Here is a 20,086-nt window from a genome sequence, read left to right on the forward strand (position 1 = left end):
AAGTAAATATTTTCTAGATTTAGTAGCTTTTAGTCATTGTCAAAAAGTAAACAATTTAAAATAAGAAGATAAACACCACATGGAATCAAAACTGATAACAGCTGAACAGAAACAGAAACATGGCCAACTTTCTGTGTACAAGATCAATGATTCTTTGTAAAGGTCGCCAGATAGTAAATATAGAACTACCATATAAATTTTACCTAGGACTAGAATTTCAAGTATCAGGCTACTGGGTACAGATTCTGGTATATATGCTTTTGGACATGTGTTCTAGTATGCACATATGTGTTTTTGTGTATGTTTTCGGGGAAATATATGCATGCATTTATATGTATAGGTTTGTATGTATGTTTCTGTGTAGCCTAAAGAAAGACACTACTGGAATAAGAAAGGAAAATAAATATTTATCAAGTAGCTGGATACTCCAAGATTAGTGCTAAACATTTTCTCAAATATCTCATTAGATCTATACAACAACCTTGAGAGGTATTACCATTCCTTTTTATAAATTTTTAAAAATTAATTTACATATCTGGTAAGATGATTTGACAAAAATCAAACTCCAAAGCTTAGTCTTTCTATTTCTCTTAATGTCTTTCTGAATAGAGAAGTGCTGAGAAGCATAGACAGGTATTCCTTTCTGAAATTACCCTAAGAGATCCTGTACGCCCATGTCTATTCAAAGGATAACTTAAGAACAGGGATAAGAGCCAAGACAGAGCTCAGTAGGATTAAATTAAACCCCAAGAGAAATTGCAAAGGGCCAGAATCCTGGACAAGATAACCGTAAAGACAAAGATTGATGTGGGAGGAAAGCTAAATCGTAAAAACAGTTACCCTTTACTGAATAAGTTAATACATGTACTACACATAGATTTTTTTTTTTTTTAGGGACTTCATATATGTTACTTCACTTAATTTCACTATAATTTCTTCCAACTGGTTCCCCACCCCCCAAAGTATGGAGGGATAATATTACAGAAGTAAGAGTACACAGTCTGGAGTTGGAAACAGCAGGAGCACCTTCAAGGAGGCAGTGAATAGTACAAATTGGTTAAAGCATAAAGGGAACTAAAAGGGGAACGAGAAGGAATAAAATTGTAAAGGAAGGAAGAATGAAATCAAACAGGTCCTGAAATGCCAATCTAAAGAGTTTTAACTGCATTCAGTAAGCAACAAAGGTCACTGGTCAGGACTATGCTTCAGGGAAATCTGACAGTTAAATGGCCTAAACTAAAGTAATGTATGGGCAATGGGAGGAAAAGAAAAATGGAAGAGATTCTACAGAGATAGAATAACTTGGCTTAAGTGACTCAGGAGATGATTTTCTAGTAACAGGAATATCAACTTAAACAGAGGAATGGAACTTAGGTGGAGAAAAGATACAAAAACATGCAAACTTTATTATTTAAATTCACACACACACACACACACACACACACACACACACAGAAGCGAAGTATGAAGCAAAAATTAAAATTTTATTCTAAATTAAATTAGATAACTGTTATGCTCTCTAATCCTATAAAATAAAGATGTAATATACAAATAGTCATTACAACGTGAAGCATGACCACCGACTGCATAACAACCAGATCATGGATCAGCAGAAGGGTGGGGCAGCAAGCTACAAGTGACCTGAGGAGAACTACAGGAGAGGGCAGGGCAGCAAGCTATGAGGGGGGACGGGGGAAGGAAGCTACAGAAGAGCAGCAGAGCTTCTGGCACACAGATTTGTGTGCAGGGCTACTAGTTATACATAAACAAGACAATCCTAAGTAATGGTAACACATCATAAGGTCTTTCAAATTTTCTTATAAAGTTTAATTGAAATTTTTGCAATAAAAGGGGCATATAATTCTGAAAACATTCAGTATTGGTAAAGCATAGCAAGTTACATGAATTCATTTTGGAGACAGAGATTTCAGTTTCAATATAAGCTTTGTCTTTAATCTCAAACTCTTCTATAAAAAGGGGTAACTATAATGTTATAGGGTTGCTGTGAGCATTAACTGAGGTAAAGCACTTACCACAATATGTACACAGAGTGAGCACTCAGTAAATAGTAAGCAGTAGTACCCTTCCTTAGTTAGAGATTCCTAAAAATTAGCATCTGCACAAAATTCCCTTTACCCAAGCCATTTAGTCCTAACTGAAGATAATTTGTTATTTAATAACTGGATACACCAGAAGAGCTCATTTATTTTTTTTTTAATATATTTTATTGATTTTGTACAGAGAGGAAGGGAGAGAGATAGAGAGTTAGAAACATCGATGATAGACATCGATCAGCTGCCTCTTGCACACCCCCTACCGGGGATATGCCCGCAACCAAGGTACATGCCCTTGACCGGAATCGAACCCGGGACCTTTCAGTCCCTAAGCCAACGCTCTATCCATTGAGCCAAACCGGTCTTGGCAGAGCTCATTTATTTTTTTAAAAATTAGATTCTTATTTCAGAAGTAATACACTTCTATTTTAAGAAATATGTAGAAAAACACCTGGCCTTTCTATAAATCAGGCTCCAAATCTCTAAAATGAGGGACTTGAATTATTTTAGAGGACACAAAATGGGGATTAGGTAGCCAGAGATTTGCTTGGCCTACATAGTATTAAAAAAAAAAAAAAAAAAAAAAAAGTGCAGCCAACATCTAGAAATTGGGAGAGTTAATACACACACACACACACACACACACACACACACACACACACATATATATATATATATATATATATATATATATATATATATATATATTATTTCTGGTTTCTATTTAATAATAAAAGACACAGCAACATGGTTTTGAGTAGAAACTGCAAATATGCACCCCTTACTAAATCATAACAATACCTATTCCATCGTGGAAATAGGTACCATGCAATCATCAAGTTGCCTAAAATCAAGGTAATACCACAGAGCAAGAACCTGAGTGGGCAAAGGACTCTAGGAATCCAACATAATTTAGGTGGTTGGCCTAAACTCAGTGTCAAAGAACTGTTTTATGGCTATAAAACCTGAACAATAAGTACAATTCTTAACAATACATAAAGTCAAAGTTAGAGCATAAGTTACAGCAACTCCTTAAAAATGTCCTACTAGATAAGATGCAACTTCTCAGTGGGAAAGTCTACAGAACATAGTTAGGGGCCAGTTCTTTCATATATGTCATGTGCACAATAATTGCACAGTTATCTATATTGCTATTGTATTAATCACCTTTGACTGAAGCTTAGTACAGAACAAGAAGTTAGGAAACCACTGTACATGAAAAGGCAAGTTTCACAAGGTACTGCCAGGAAGCGTCCATGGGTTATACAGCTACGTCACCAAGATGCAGGCAGGATCTGCCTGTGGTTTGTTTGCCTTGCCCACTTCCTATTTCAGTTTTGAACGTGTGCTGATCCCTAAGCTTCCTACAGCCCCCTTCTCACAGGCAACCAAACTCTGAAGCACATATGGTAAGAATCTCTCCTAGGACAGATTAGCCAAAGGTTCCTGTTGCTATGTGAAGTTTAGCAAGGCTCCTAAACTGACCAAGAGGGCCTCACAGGGCAAGCAAACAAAAGCCAGGTGGTGGCAGAACTAAGGGTCCATGGACAGGCCATATGTGGAATACGGCTGCTACTGTATTTCTGGTAACAGCATCCAGGGAACCAAAGCCAAATGGGGACTCATTAGTACCTAGTGCTTAAAAAAAAAAAAAAAAAAAAGTGGCACCTAGATATAAAAAAGGTGTATAAGTGTATGAGTGTCTCTGTGTGTATGTGTGTTCTAACAAGACAAATCCATATGAAGATAGGCAGAAAGAAGAGTGACATTTTGTGTGGATGTCAATCTCCAAAACAGTACTAAAGATATAGCATTCCAGCATTCTAATTTTATTTACTATCCTTTAAGTTAGACCACAACCAATTAAGGGATAACTGTCAACTTCTTGACAAGAGAAATGTACTCATCAGTTCTTTCCAATATACCATCTGATAGGCAACTTGGTAGAGAAAATAATATGGATTTTTGATAACTTAAAGGCCTTCTGAAAACCCGGCTCTGTAGCTATGAATTCTGAACAAACAATCTTTCTGTCTGCTTCTTCTTCACTAAAAGAGGAATAGTAACACTCTTCTTCACAAAATTGGATTAAATGAAACAATTTGCAAAAGTAGCGTAACATAATACCTAGAAAAAAGTAAATACCCAATAAATGTTAGTTCATTTCCTCATCCTAAGGAAATGTTACCTAACATAAGATTGTCTAAATTACACCGGGACCAATTTGGCTCAATGGATAGAGCGTCGGCTTGGGGACTGAAGGGCCCTGGGTTCGATTCCGGTCAAGGGCATGTACCTTGGTTGCGGGCCTATCCCCAGTAGGGGGTGTGCAAGAGGAAGCTGATTGATGACTCTCTCTCATTGATGTTTCTAACTCTCTATCTCTCTCCCTTCCTCTCTGTACAAAAATCAATAAAATATATATTTTTAAAAATTGTCCAAATTAAAGCATTCACACAAGTGTTTTACTATTTTAAAGGATCAAGGTTATTCTTTTTACTCCATTTCTCTGAAACAAAACATTGGCTTTTTAGTCAACTTTTTAAACACAAATGGTGAAAATAGGCAAAATATAGGAAATAAAGTTATCCCAAATCTTGACAGGAAAGTTGACTCTATTTCTATGTGCACTCAAAATGTTAGGAAGCTTAACACTTGGTTACCCTTATTTTTGCAGATAGGATATTCTTCAACAGTAGAGCAAGAGAAGCTCTCATAGCTTAATATGTATCAAATTCATTTATACAAATGGTCATTTTTTATAACACAACTAATACACAAATACACACTATAGAAAACTGAACCATTATAAGGCTAATTTCTCTTTGTCTGCCACTGAGGTAATCAATGTTGTACTTCTTTTAAAACCTCTTTCTGTGCAGTTCTATACATATAGAAAAACAAAACACATGATACTATACATATTATTCTGACAAATTGCTTTAACTCAACAATATGTCAAAGTTGTTTCCTTTCTTACTATGGATACACCCATTTTTTTTTTTTTTTTTTTTTTTAGCTACTATAAAAGATATTTGTGAATACATTATTTAGCTATTTTCTACTGATGGACACTTAAGTCGTCTCTAATTGCTTTGTTTTATCAACAAGGCAATATTAAACATCTCTGTATATGCCTCTTCTGCAAATGTACAAGTGTTTCTGTAAGGTAGATATGCAGACATAGAAATGCATAGGATATATACATTCAAATTTTAACAGATACTTTCAAAATGCTCTTCAACACTGTTTTACCATTTAAATTTACAACAACAGTGAGGAAAGTACCTTATCCCTAAATCCTCACCAAAAACTGAAATTAACAAAGTTTTGGTTTCACAAACGAGTGACTTTTTAAAATTTGTATTTTCTTGGTTAAATTCTGTTAAATCTCACCAGACTTTTCCTGTTTCCTAAACTTTTTATCTTCTTTTCTGTGCAATGCCTACTCATATCCTTCATTTTTCTAATGGTCTTTTCCTTTTTAAAGTTTGCATGAGCTTTTTATATCATGGACACTAACAAAGACAGATGCAGTATAGCATAGAAGGTTCAGAGTAACAGGATGGACTATAAAGCTGGCCTGCCCAGTTTGATTAACCGTTACAACTCTAACTGATCTTGGTCAAGTTACTTAGTTTAGATATTCTGAGCTTCAGTTTCTTCATCTGCAAAATATGGACAATGACTGTTCTTATAGGATTAAGTACGTTAATATGCTTAAAGTCTGTTAAAAGTGGCTGGCACATAATAAGTGTTATATGTTTTCTTTTTGCCTATAGGATTTGCTGCAAATATTTTCCCCCAAGCTACTGTTTATCTTTTAATTCCAGTTTATAAGTCTCCACTTACCTTTCCTTAAATAGTTCTTTCTCCATCTCTATTCTAATATCAGAAATTACATAAGTAGGTGAAAACAACAACTGATTGCCCTCATTGATCTCACAATCAAGTTCTCTTTGATTACAGGCATCAAAGTTTTCCATTAAAAAAAAAAAAGATAACTTCCTTATTGCATAAAGCTTTCCCACAACCAGAAAATAATAAGCCAGTAGAAAAAAAGGACAAAAGAAATAGACAAGTTCACAAAAAAAATGGAATGGTTCTTAAAAATATGAAGCAAATAAAAAAAATGAAGTGATCCTTGACCACAAATTACAACTACAAACTAGACATTTCATCTTACAGACTAGTAAAGATCAATTAGTTTTAAAATACACATTATGGAGGGGGTGGGGGGAGCAATGGTATATGTACAGAGATAATAATTTAATAAAAAATTTTTAAAAAACCAAAAAAATAAAAAATAAAATAAATAAAATAAAATACACATTATGTGGGTATAAAGAAATAGGCATTCATACACTGCTGAAAGGAGCATAAATTGCTATAGTTTCCCAGAAAAGCAGCTTGGTATTGTCTTTACAAATAAAATGTACATACCATTCAATTCATCAATTGAATTCATAAAATCTAGGAATTTATCCTACAGACAGGCACATACACTTATATTAAAAACTAGAGGCCTGGTGAACAAAATTTGTGCAATGGGGAGGGAGTATCCCTCAGCCCAGCCTGCATCCTCTCCAATCTCGGATCCCTCTCACAATCCAGGACTGCTGGCTCCCAACTGCTTGCCTGCTTGCCTGCCTGCCTGCCTGCCTTTAACCTCTTCTGCCTGCCAGCCTGATCATCCCCTAACCACTCCCCTGCCAGCCTGATTTCCCCTAACTTCCCTCCCCTGCCGGCCCGGTCACCCCTAACTGCCCTCCCCTACCAGCCTGGTCGCCACCAATAAATTGCAACCTCCTTGTGATCACACCAAACTTTCTATTGGTCCCCTTTGAATGGTCATGCACACAGCAGGTTGCTGCCACTCAGGTAATTTGTGGCTAGTCTGTTCAATTGGCAAAAGCAGGGGTTTGCCATCCTAGCTGCCCATTAGCATCCTCTGTGGAAGGTTTTAAACCTACAGATGTCCAGGTACTACTCCAGAAATTCTGATTCAGTAGGTCCGGAGTAGAGCATGGACATCAGAATTTAAATTCACAGGTGATGCTGATGGGCAGTCAGGACTAAAAACAGCTGAGTTAGAGCATGACACCAACAGGGAAGCATCCAGGCTCAATCTCCACTCAAGTTACAATCATAGTCTGTCTCATCACTAATCCTAACCACTTCACAAAATTCTTAAAAAGAAACAGATGAGAGAGAGTGTGTTGATAACATGAAAGTCTATTACCACTGGATATATCACTAGATAGGCAGTGCCATCTTCATATATTTAATGCAGTACATCTCTGCAACATTAGTACTAATGAATTCACCCTATGTAGCATTTTAAAAAGAACTTTGATAATACTAGTGAACTAGTGTACATAGGTCATAAACTGTGTGAACTTTCTATCAACTTTATTTGTAAAATGAGGGGACAAAACAAAAGACGTTCTCTATCTTCCAGCCCTAAACTTCTATAATTCTCTAATACAGGGGTCTAAAAAGCACCTATTGCTTAGTTACACTTTAGGATAAACTAGTAAGGAACGTTTTCATTCCATTCACAGCCGAGGTCCAATTCACAGTCCAATGAGCTAGTGCCCTACAACTCAGATATGTATTAAGTACTGCTGAATAAAGTAATTAACATTCACAGAAAAAAAATATTTTAGGATTCAAACAATCTGATCTAATAAACTTAGATATTTTTTAAATAGTGTATCTTATGCCAAAAAGGCATACTAAATAAATTTAAGCATTAAAGTAAAAGCATCTGATGCATTGTCTTAAAGTAAATGGGTCACGTTTAAAAGAAATAAATCAAGACTAGGTGCTAAAAGGGATCTTAAAGACCATATCCAAATCTCTCATTTTACAAGAAAATAGGGACTCAGCGAAGATAAAGAATTTTTCCGAAGTCATTCTGTCATTAATGATATTCTTAGAAACATGCTCTTAATAAAAATTTGTCAATTATTATTCACTGATGTGTACTGGTATAACTTTATAGAGATTTTGGATATCTAAAACTAAAGCTATATGATAGGAATTTGTTACTATACATAAAAGTTTTCTTAATATACTTTAATCAATGGCTATACAATAAAATTGTTAGAGCATAAAACTTCATTAATACATAAAACATGTAATTTGATATTGTCAAATAATTTCATAGAGAACTTAACTAGAAAATAGGATTAGCATCTATGATTAAAGGATAAAATGATAGTTTTATTTCAGCTAGGTTAGTTCCACAGTCTCTTAGAGTCCACTCAAAGAGTTCTAAGATAAAAAAAAAACACACTAAGAAAATCTATGAACTCATTGAGGTTTACCTCCTGTCTTCCGCAGAGCAAATGATTAGCAGACTGCTCTGTGAACTTTCACAAAGAGCCCTTTTCTCTCATTTCTATCCCTCTGAAAGATGGATTCTTCCTTCATTCTGAATAACTCATCTCATTTCAAGTTTCTGACAATAATAAATTCTTAGCATGAACCAACCCTTTTTAAATCTTTTCCTCTATTAATTTACTCAATAACATCTCTTTTCAAATATCTGATAATAATGAATTCTTAGAATGAATAAACTCTTTTTAATCTCTCCCTCTCAGTTGTATTGTATGGTCAATAAAATGTTTTGATTTATATTTTATTACCAAAAATCTCTCAAACCTGCCATGACAAATAAAAATATTTAATGGGTAAGGTGTGATTGTGAGATTTTTCTTTACTAGACTCAGGACCAATTAGTAACAATCATGGATTTGAATACTGTCAGGTAACAATATTCAAATCCACTAATAATGAGCAATCAAAGCATTTAGAAAAATTTAATCCTCTTCCTAATGAGGCAACTTTGGCAACAGTTCAAACCTAAACTCAGCTGGCACTGTGATTTTGAAAGGGATGAACTTGCTGCCACAGATCATGCAGTTTTCTCTTAATACTACCATCTCTTCTTTTTTGTTTAGTTTAAAATTTACAAAACACTTTCCTATCTTGTGTTTCAAATCCTCCTCAGGAAAACACAGTGAGAGGTAGGCCATTTTCTAAAGGTCTATTCTGTTCTAGGCACCATGCTGACACTGGGATAGTTTTTTATAAAAAATGAGAAAGAATAAATTCTACCTTGGAAGAGCTCACAGTCTAACAAAGAAAATAATTTTTATGAAATGTGCTAAATAATAAGGAAATGGACAAGGAATTTTGATTTCTCTGCAATACAGTCTTAACACCTTCTCTCCAGGGCCGGGGGTCTGACAGTACCCCAAAGAAGAGATATGACATGGAGATGACATGGAGCAGGCTTTTGAAGGATGAGCAGTTCTCAGACATAAATATATAGGGTGGAAAAAAGGAGAAAAACCCTTCCAGGCAGGGGGAACAACATGCGCATGTAGCATTATTCCCATTTTAAAGATGAGGAAGATAAGCTCAAATGTTAAGTGAGCTGCCTGAAGTCATCACATGAATAATAATTAACAAAATAGAAACAAAATACAGGTCTCTTATGATTTTAATCAGCTTCCCACACAAACTAATGCCAGCGCATGTTGGGTAAGAACATCAAGTAAAGATTAATTTTTATCTCCTACTTGACTCCTTCTTCGAGAATCTGCCCCAGATTCTGGGGGCATAGGATTTACAAATCAATCCTGTGAGAGATGTTTTTACTATCCCCATTTTACCCATGAGAATAGAGGCACACAGAGATTAACAAAGGTTGGAAATTAAGTGACTAACCTGACCAAGTATCCATCTATACTCCAGCATACCCTACAGATCCTTCTAGGCAAATGACCTAGGTCATTCTTCATCTGAAGATGATGTCAGGAAAACCAAATAAGTTTTGGGACACGTCATGTTCCCAAATTTGATACGATACAACACTTCTCAATGTTCACACAAATCCTCAAATTTGGCTCCTTTATAAATCTGGTCTCTCTTGAGCAGGTAAACACATGAATGAGGTGGCATGGGCTCTTTCAGAAAAGTTTTACAATCCAATTTAATTAGACAAGAACAAACTTAACAAAAAGCAGTAAACAAAAAGGACAACATAAAATAACAGCACAAAGCCTGAAAGTATAAAGGAGAAAGCCCCAATTCCCTTCTTTTGCTTATGTGTGGGTCTGTGTTATTTTTGGGAGCAATGCAAAATGGCTTCCCCTGCACTAGCATAGCTGCCACTCACTGCACAGGAGTTCAGACCAAAGGATGGAGTCTGAAGTAACCATTTCTTTCAAGGGTTCACATGACAACTGCAGGACATCCAACAACCAAACCTGCCTCTTGAATATTAACCAAGCAGACCATTTGGAACCGCCATGGTTTCCTAGGGCATTAAAAGAACCTCGGGGAATCTGGGATCAGCCTGTAAGACAAAATATTGTCAGCAACACTGTATTTGCTAATGTTGATCATTTGAAACTTGACACCACAAAATGGTTTTTCCATCTGCCAACCGAGTATTTCACCTTTTAAAGTATATGAGAAAATTAATAAACACTGGAATGAAACCCCTAGAAAAGACTATGGACTCTAGAACTTTAAAATAATAATAATAATAATTATATATATATATACACACACACACACACACACACACACACACACACGCACCCATCCTCACTCTTTTGCTGATATGATCTGGAGATGAAGGGTCCTACCCCAGTTTAGGAAAAAGGACATTTCCTCTCAGGCTCCCCTTTCAGCCTTATGGGCCTCTAATTCTCCAGATCAGACTCTCAATCAGCAGTTCGGAATCTGCCAGCACATCTCCAGGCTGGTGGGCACTATCAGGCTTTCCTCCGAGCGCCCAGCACGATGAAAAGGGAAGCTGACATGATTCCCCAAGCTGCTTAATATCTTCAGCGTCACAACCACCCTCATCCCATTTCTGTGACTTTAGCACCTGCTAGTGACTCTTCCATCCCCCATCCCCCAACCCCCACCGTGCAAAACCCACATGTCAGTTTCAGGGAAACAGAAAACTGCATCTCTTCAGTGTTCTCAAGGTCAACCAACTCTGGATTACACCAGCTGAAAGGAGGGCCAAGAAATGGCGAGGGGGGGAGGGGGGAGGGGGGAAGGGAGAGGACTTCATATATGTATCCTGACACTTTTTTTTTCCTATGAAGCAGACACTCTATGATTTGAGCTATAAACTCAGCAATTAAAAAAGCAAGAAACTGACTGAGATTAACAGAATACTCTGACTACAGTTAAAGTGATAATATTCCTAGCAACTGGATGATGAATCTTCACATCTGGGTAGTGGGGTTGCTTAAACCACAGAAGTGAACTTGTGTTTTTTTGTTTGTTTGTTTTTACGTGTTGGCCCAAGTACACTTACAGCGGTATCTCTTGCTGTGATACCTTTGCCGTGGAGCGGAGCAGGTGAAAGTACGGGGGCAGGTGAACTCTGGAAAGAGCCCAACCCTCAATTCCATGGTGTAACCTGCAGCCACGTAAATCAGTGAGGCTCCTATGGAGAATGCCTAGCACCTCCAAGAGACAATAAAACGTAAAGGAGTAAAAACAAAAAACAAACAAACAAAAAAAACCGGGAAAATTAGATGGAGGGGGAAACTGGCCCACTTATAATTTCCCCAAATATTAAATTATAAGAGTTTATACCCTAAAAGGTAACTTCAATTTGGAAAAGTTACAGACAAGATCTACTTTTCTGGTGTCATTGTCCTGGTTTTAAAAACTGTACTTGTGTGAATAAAAAGGTGGGAAAGTTTAACATACCCGCCTCTGAGATTTAATAAAATCAGAAATACTTGCCACGGGAGAGCAACTTGAAAAGAGGCAAGTGGGAGAATCCAAGCTCCATTAATACTATTCCTTATTCAGAAAGGGGAAAAATTTACATACTGTGTAGGAAAAGAGCACTGTTTGCCATTTTAATGTAATTCGCTCTCCTCCATACAAAGTAGCAAGTACTCCTCCTAACTCAGGGTTATTTCCATGAAGCACGTTGCATTTGAGAATACAGAATAAAGAAGATGTGACCTCTGAAAAAGGCAAAAAAAAAAAAAAAAAAGTTTTATTGATATAAATGATAAATAGGAAAAAAAAAAAGTGTTTCTTCTGCATACAACCCTGTGAAGAATAAGAAAGAAAGGGGAAAAAAAAGCAATCTGACGCCAAAGGGTTGTTTTATTTCCAAAATAAACGTCCAAACGACTGGCCTCCATAGAGTCTTTCCGTGGTAATAACGCTCAGAGTCTCTGAGCAAAAAAAAAAAAAAATTGTTATTAAGTCAGCTCGCAGGGCTCGTTCACAGGAGTAATTAAATGCACGAGGAGGAAATGAATTAAGTGGGTTAAGTGCTGGCTGGAGGAGTGTGTTTTGAGACCTGTTCACAGGAAGCCACTACATCCTGCCCGACTCACTGTCAGCCACGCCGCCTCCGACTCAAGTCCCCGCCGCCGCCGCCGCCGCCGCGCCGGGCGAGCACAGGTGTCCGCCCGCCCCTCCCCGCCCCGGGCGGCGGCCCCCGGAGCCCCGCGGCGGCGGCCCGGGTCCTCCCCGCCAGGGCGCCTCGCCCAACCTCAGACCCCGGCTCCGGAGCCCAGGAAGCGGGCAGCCCCCTCCCCTCGGGCCACCCCGCGTCCCCGCCCTCCTCCTCCTCCTCCCCCCTCCCTCCGGCCGCGCCTCCCGGTAATCACCGCCCGGCTCCCACCTCCGGGCAGCTCCCGGCGCCCGCACCGCCCGCAGGCCCGCGTCTCCGGGCGGCCGGAAGCGCCTCACGCCCCCGGCCCGCGCCCCCGGCCGCGCCCCGAGCGGGGGCGTCCCCGCGCCCAGGCCGCGCCCCCGGGCCGAGCCCCTCACGCGGGCGCTGCCAGGCACCCCCCCCCCTCCCCGACGGATCCCCGGCTCCGCGCCGTCCGGACCGGGCAGCCGAGCCCACGCCGCCTCCCCCACCACACCCCCCTCCCAGCCTCCCTTCCCCTCCCCGCGCGTCCCGCCCGGGCTCCCGCCCGGTCCCTCCCGGCCCCGCGACCCCTGCGCGGCGCGGCGCCAGCACCTCCGCGCGCCCGCCGCCCCCTCAGCCCCGCGGCCGCCGCCGCCGCTGGGCGGGTCCCGTCAGCCCGGCCCCCGCTTACAGATCTTGCCCCGCAGACTCTGCAGCACTCGGACCTCGCGATTGTCCTCGTCCCCGGCCTCGGGCTCGGCCGTCGCAGTCGCCGCCGGCGCCTCGGAAGCCGCCACAGCATCAGGCGCCGCCGCCGCCGCCGCCGCCATGGTGCAGCCCGGCCCGTGCCGCAGCCCCGCCGCCTGCGTAGCCGGCGAGGCGGAGCCCAGCGGCCGAGTGAGGGCGCCGCGCGCCTTGCCCCGCCCCCCGGCCGCTCGCCCCGCCCCCTGCGGCCCCGCCCCGCCCCGCCTGGTCCGCGCAGTCCCCGCCGTCCTACCCCGACCGAGCCCGGCCGCTGCCCCCGCGGGAGCCGCGCTCCCGGCTTTCCTGCTCTTTGCCCCATAAGAGCCGAGGCGCCGGCCAAGCGCGGCTCCCAAGTCCGGGCTGTGAGCAGCCTTGAAACCCGCTTAGAGAGGACGCCGGCCCTCCCGACACCCCAAGTCCCTCCGGGAAGTGCGCTCTGCACCCGCGGACTTCCCTCTCCTAACTGCCCCGGGAATAGGATGCAATCAGACAGGCCGGTGGACCTCAAAACCCCCATATTCAAAAGGAGCAAGAAGTGCATTAGAGAGTCCCTCAATCATATCCGTAGGTACCCCCACCCCCTAGTCACACACTACACACACATCCTTATTTGTTTATTTTTTTAATAAAACTGCTTTGCAAAAGCTGGTACAAAAAAAAAAAAAAAAGGACCATAGTCTCCATTAGCACATGAGGACAGTGCCTGACACCCATCCGCAGAGAAATTCTGGAGCCTTTATCACCACTGCTGTGTTTCGGAAACAGAAGGGAGAAGGGTTGGGTTTCTCTGCCCCCCTCCCCCCTTCTCCAAAACCTCCCCCGCAAAGTGGGTGGGCTTGTTAAAAAGTTCATTGGCACTAGGAAATTAGTCCATCTTTTGACTGGTTGTTAGCTTTATTTCAAGGGAACTCTATACAGTGAGTAAACTGCATGAATAATAGCCTGGTATGTGATGAGGAAGGTGATTTCCTGGTCTTGAGGTTGTGCCCTGCTTTGCCCTAAGAAGGAAGAAACTGTGACTTAACCTGGGCAGGGTATTTGTTTTCCAGGGCAACAATAGGAAGCAGTCAGTCTGTCAACAAATTATTTTTTATTTTTTATTTTTTTGAGAGGCAGACTTAGTGATAGCCTCGGAGACTGCACATCGGGTCAAGGTGAAGGGAGTCCCCGCCTCCCAGCAGCTCGGTCTATGGGGAGACAGAAAGGGACAGAGGCACTGGGAGGAAAGAACAGAGATGAGGAAATGGGGGGGGGGGGGGGCGGGGGGCGCCTTCCTGGGAAATGCCCTGCGGGGTGAACTGAATATGAATACAAGCCAGGAGAGGCAGAAACGTGACAAGGAAAAGAAGCCACTGAGCGGAGGCTGGACAGCCCCAGAGGCTCTCCTCAGTAGGTGTCTGGCCATGGAGTGACACTTCCAGGTTCTGGGTGTGTTGCTGGTCATCTCGATATGGGTTTTACACATGTTGGAGAAAGTCAACTTACCTCCTCTTATGTGGGCGTTTTGCTGTCATTTCGAACAATAAGTCCAAAACTTGATTTCTTATTTTTCTTTCCAAAGGCTGAGCTCACAGCCATATTCTGTTATCTGGGCTAAAAACTTGGACTATTTTTTTTTTTTTTTTTAAATCCCTTGTCACCATATGTTTTCAGTTGCCACATCCTTCTGACTCTGCCAAAATCTCTTCTCTCCCTTCCCTTCCTTCCCATCCCGTCATTGTCCTTGTTAAAATCCTCGCCATTTGAATAGTTCCGACATGTTACAGGGTTTGTTGTTTTTTTAAAAAAGACATGAGCTTATGAGACAGGCCGACTTGGGTGGGAGCCTAATTCTACCACTTTTACATGTGCAACATTTGGGCAAGTTACTCCGCCTTTCTGAACCTGATTTTTTTTTTTTTTTTTTTTTTTTTAACAATAAAATGGAAATGCTATTCTCACTCTCCCTTCTCCAAGGAGTTGTTCTGAGCATTCGTGTGTGTGTGTGGAGCGTCTGATGGAATGCTGGGCATGTAGTAGGATTCGCTCAGTCAACACCGCCTCATGCTTCTCTCTGAGAGGTCTCCCATCCTCCCACACACCACTTACGCTAATCCTCCTCAAACAAAAATTGGAGCTTGTCACTTGTCAGCCCAAGAGAACGTCGATGGCTTGATTCATCCCTGGAGCCAGCCAGTCAGCTCCAAGGCAGGTCATGAGGAGTGCTAGGAATGACAGCAGAGGAAAATGAAAACCCCTCAGGCAAATGTCCTCTGTCGGAAATGGACCCGGCCTACCTAACTCCTCTTACCACCAGCCACACTGAGTCACTTTTCTCTTGGGCCTGACTCTGTTTAGTGACCATCACCTTCCTGGCTGGCCAAGTGCTGCCTCAGCCATCTGTCTCCTTCTCTCCCAGACTTAGTTCTTCTCTGGACCTCTCTGTGGCGCTGAGCCCTTTCCACGGGGTATGATGGGCCTGTGTACTTGTTCTTCTCTTCTCCTAGCTTCGTGTTTTTAACTCCCTCAAAAAAATATCTGTTGAATACATGGACCCAATCATAGTTGCTCATCTACTTCCTCCACTAGGCCGACGTGAAGTTTTCCTGCTTTGACAATTCTGATTTGTATGTATTATTCATTAGCACACCCGTCCAAATGGTTACAATGGGAAACTTGACCGCTATTCTGTAATGTGAAGTTAAAAGCTAGCTTTTAAAGTTTTGTTCCCTTCTTTAAAATATCAATATCTATACCAGATTCTCCTAGTTTCTCTTCCTTTTCACTATTTTAACCCTAAGTCCATAGCTCTATTAATAAAATTGTCGCCCTAACCAGTTTGGCTCAGTGGATAGAGCCTCTACCTGTGGACTGAAGGGTCTCAGGTTTGATTCCAGTCAAGGGCATGTACCTTGGTTGCGGGCAAATCCCCAGTAGGGGGTGTGCAAGAGGCAGCTGGTCGATGTTTCTAACTCTCTATCCCTCTCCCTTCCTCTCTGTAAAAAAAAAAAAATCAATAAAATATATAGTAAAAAAGAAAGAAATTGTCACTAGAGATACAAAAACAATTTTACATGAAGCACATCCTCCACTTTCCCCCCCTCTCAAGCAGCCTTCCTATCGCACATCTCAGAATTATCACACTGTTTCACTAAAAGCCCATTTTTCTTCATCTACAATGATTCATAATTACTCCGACTTTGATTAGACATTTAAGGACAGTATTATTATTCTACTGATGCTGGGCTGATTGCAGGGATCTTTGGCAGAGTCAGTGTTTCCTTCATGTAAAATATTTGGGAAATAAAATTTTATAGAGACTAATAATACTTACTCACGGCACAATCACAAGAAGGCGGTCACACCTCCCTCCCTTCACTGCCCTTGCACATTGCGTTTTAAACTCGTCTGGAGTTCCTCTCATTTCTTCACGAGGTTTAGTAACCGGAACAATATTGCATCATGCACGAACTTGCACTTCACTTCCTTCCTCAAATTATTAATGAATGTACTTAAAGGCCGTCTCTCCTAACGCTACCCCCCTCCGCTCTGATGAGCAACCATTCACTACTTCTGTCTTTTCCTCTTTCTTCGCCCGCGTTTAACCCATTCAGTCATTTTCACCCTCTGCTTGCCTTCACGGTGCCTGAGGTGGGAACGCTGCTTCTCTCCCGTCATAAGACGATGTCCTACAGCTAGAAACTAGTCCCAGAACGTGGGGTTGCATGGCATGGTTTTGAATCGGCACCCTTCCACCTCTAACAGGGCAATGAAACGGGCATCGCGTGGTCCCGAGTTATTTATTACCTTCCTTCTGGTGAGCCAGGAGAAGGAAAATGCTTGCTTTCTGGAATTTGATTTGAGTGCAGATCTGGTATTGGAATGCAGATCATTCTCCTAGGGCTGCCCACTCATGAGGCAGAACTACCTCCAGGGGCCCTCTAAATATATATATATATATATATATATATATATATATATATATATATACACACACACACACACACACACACACACACACACATATATATATATATATATATATATATATATATATGGGCAAGATTTTATCCTAAAGCTCCCAGTTACTCCATTAAAAACATTTTCAGATTTGCTCTGTGCCTGAGGAAGACACTGAAGGCCTGAGTGTTAGAACTGGGACAATGGATGACGCCAGTCTGACTCCAGCTGTTTCTCAGCCTCCCTGTTTTTGAGCTGGATGGCGTACCCACTCCATTGTATCCTCTAGTCACTTGAGACTGGCGAAACCATGGCTCTGAAGAGAAAGTGGGAACGTTGGGCAAAGATGCCCTGTGCCACCTGCTGCTTGCTCTGGGCTCAAGGAATTTCTCTGTCTGGGCAGGTCTGCCCATCACCAGGAGACCCGGGGGAATGTTCCATCCGGCTGGTGAGAACCGGGCCAGCGCCCAGCTGATTTCCATAATGGAAAGACATAGCGGAGGCCTCCGGAGTTGGAGAACCCTATCGCTCACCTGGTGGACACATATTTGAATTTGCACCTCCAGCCAAGGAGGGAGGGCTGGAGTCGCAGCGGGCTGCACTCACGGGAGGTTGGAAACCAACCTGTCGCCTCTCAGCCCTCTTCCCAGCGCCATGGGAGGACACTGGAAGGGTGGCTGGGGAGATCATGACCTTGTGTTTTTCCAAACCCTGAGGATGGAAAAAGGAGACTTGAGTGGAACTAGAAAGAAACTGGCTACAGAGCTGGCCCAGAGCCCCCTTTCACAGCAAAACTCAGGGTGGGGAAAACATCAGCAAGGAGAATCCAATAGTGCAGGCCCCAGGGGCCATTCTCTGAGAGGATCTCCACGCTCTGGCAAAGCACGAATAATGCCATGGACTGAGAGAGCCATGTGCTCTGTGTCGGACTCTTTATGTGGACCCGTGTGCGGCTGATATCATGGCTGTTTACTGTTATTTTTGCTGTTGTTGCAATTCCTCTTTTAGGGATGATGTCTCTGAGCGCAGAAGGGAGGAGACTTCTGCGGGTCAGGCAGCGAGCAAGTAGGACATCCGGGATGGGGCCTGATGCGGTCCCGCTGCGGGGCGCACACCCCCAGTCACGCCACTCCAATGCCATCCTAGGAAGAGCCAGCTCCCACTTGGCAGCTTTCCCGGTGTTGAGGGTTTGGGTGAGCCCTGCTCTTAGAGGAAGTCGTTCCTGAGGGTGAGAGAAACGTCTGAGCAGCTTCCATGGCGTTTTGAAGGTGAAAAGGCTGGTGGAGGGGTTAGTCCCGAAGGGGAAACACTGGCTCCGGAAGAGAATCCCAGGGGAATCTTATGGGAGCCAAGAAGGGCACAGGTTGCTCCTGGAGACACAAAGGAGCCCACGAGGAAGGGCCTGGAGCAGCAGGGCCGTTCGGAGGAGGCGGAGGAGGAGAAGCCAGCGATTCAGCTTAAGCAGAACCCTGAGGGTAAAAACCATTTTATTTCCCCCTCCATTTCCTTTCCTCCTGCTCTGAGACTCAACTTCTCTCCTGCCAGTAAAGTGTCCAGAATAATAATCAAAACTTGTTATTTCAAAGTAAAAGTGTCTCCTCTTCCCCGATTCAGATGTGACCCAGACACAAAAGACAAACATGTATGGTTCCACTTGTGTGAGGTTCCTGTGGCAGTCACAGTCCGAGGGACAGAGACAGAAAGGTAGTTGTCAGGGGCTGTGCAAGGAGAGGACCGAGGAGTTACAGTTTGATCGGTACAGAGTTTCAGTTTTGCAAGATGAAAGGAGTTCTGGAAATGGACGGTGGTAATGGTTGCACAACGATATGAATGTAGTTAATGCCTCTGAATGGTACACTTAACACTGGCTCAGGAGGTCACTTTTATGTTCTGTATATTTTACCACAATAAAACACGAGGGAAAAAATGTCCTTAGATACACAGTCCAAGGGATGATTAATTCATCAACTCAAAGACGGCAAGGTTATGGGTTAGCTTCTGGGCAATTCTTTTGGCTTTGGCCTCATGGTCACAAGATGACTGCTGAAGCTCTAAACATCTTCACATCCAATGGAAGTATCTCTCTCTCTCTCTCTCTCTCTCTCTCTCTCTCTCTCTCTCTCTCTCTCTCAAATCTTGGGGGAGAACCCTTCCCAGATAGTATTTTCTGGAAGTCACCTCCCTCTCCCAGCATGCTCCTTCACCCTGTCCAGGTATATTTCCCTTAAATCTCACTCATAATCATCACAAATGTATAATTTTCTTAGCCTGACCAACAGTCCCTGGATCTGGCCCTAGCTGGTTTGGCTCAGTGGATAGAGCATCGGGCCTGTGGACTGAAGGGTTCTGGACTGGATTCCGGTCAAGGTCACCTGCTTGGGTTGTGGGCTCTTGATCCCCAGTAGGGGGCGTGCAGGAGAAAATAGTCCCTGGACCTGGAGATGGACTCTCGATCCAATGCTGCCTGAGACCCAAGAGCTAAACCAGACCAACGTTCTCCAGTGAAAGAAAGGAAACCCATAGCCCTAGAGTAGGCAGCCAACTCAGACCACCATACAACTTATATCTCAGTAAGTTCTACTGAAACTATTTCAATATGTGTGATACCCAAGATTTACCTCCTGGTTTGCCTCCTATAATTGGCCTCTTCTTCCTTTGGGCCACTGTAGTACACTGCATATATTCACTGTGCATACATTCACATAACACACTTACCATTCCTGTTTGTTTGCCGGTATGTAAGATTCTCAAAGACTGGACAATATTTTGTCTTTGCCTCTCTGGGGCATATAAAACATAAAAGAACACAGAAGGCACTTACTAAATGTTTGATGAGTGGTGAATGAATGAACGAATGGGTGAATGAGCAAATGAATGGGGTGGCCTGTTCAGAGAAGCTGCTAATAAATGAACTCAGCATTCTGAA

General features: G+C 42.5%; 1 protein-coding gene across 2 annotated transcripts in view; it reads right to left on the reverse strand.

Annotated features, from left to right (window-relative positions):
- The window catches only part of RASA2 (RAS p21 protein activator 2), a 113,052-nt gene extending 99,691 nt beyond the window's left edge, over nucleotides 1-13,361 (reverse strand). Inside the window, exon 1 of one of the 2 annotated variants that reach the window (XM_084902718.1) lies at nucleotides 13,169-13,361. In XM_084902718.1, the coding sequence (XP_084758844.1) occupies nucleotides 13,169-13,307 (139 nt within the window). In that variant the 5' untranslated portion in view covers nucleotides 13,308-13,361. The remainder of the gene's footprint in view (nucleotides 1-13,168) is intronic. The other variant, XM_084902719.1, reaches the window with a different exon arrangement.
- Between the last annotated feature and the right edge of the window lie 6,725 nt (nucleotides 13,362-20,086).

Source organism: Pipistrellus hanaki, assembly GCF_964339955.1.
Source record: "Pipistrellus hanaki genome assembly, chromosome: 13".
NCBI classification, from domain to species: domain Eukaryota; kingdom Metazoa; phylum Chordata; class Mammalia; order Chiroptera; family Vespertilionidae; genus Pipistrellus; species Pipistrellus hanaki.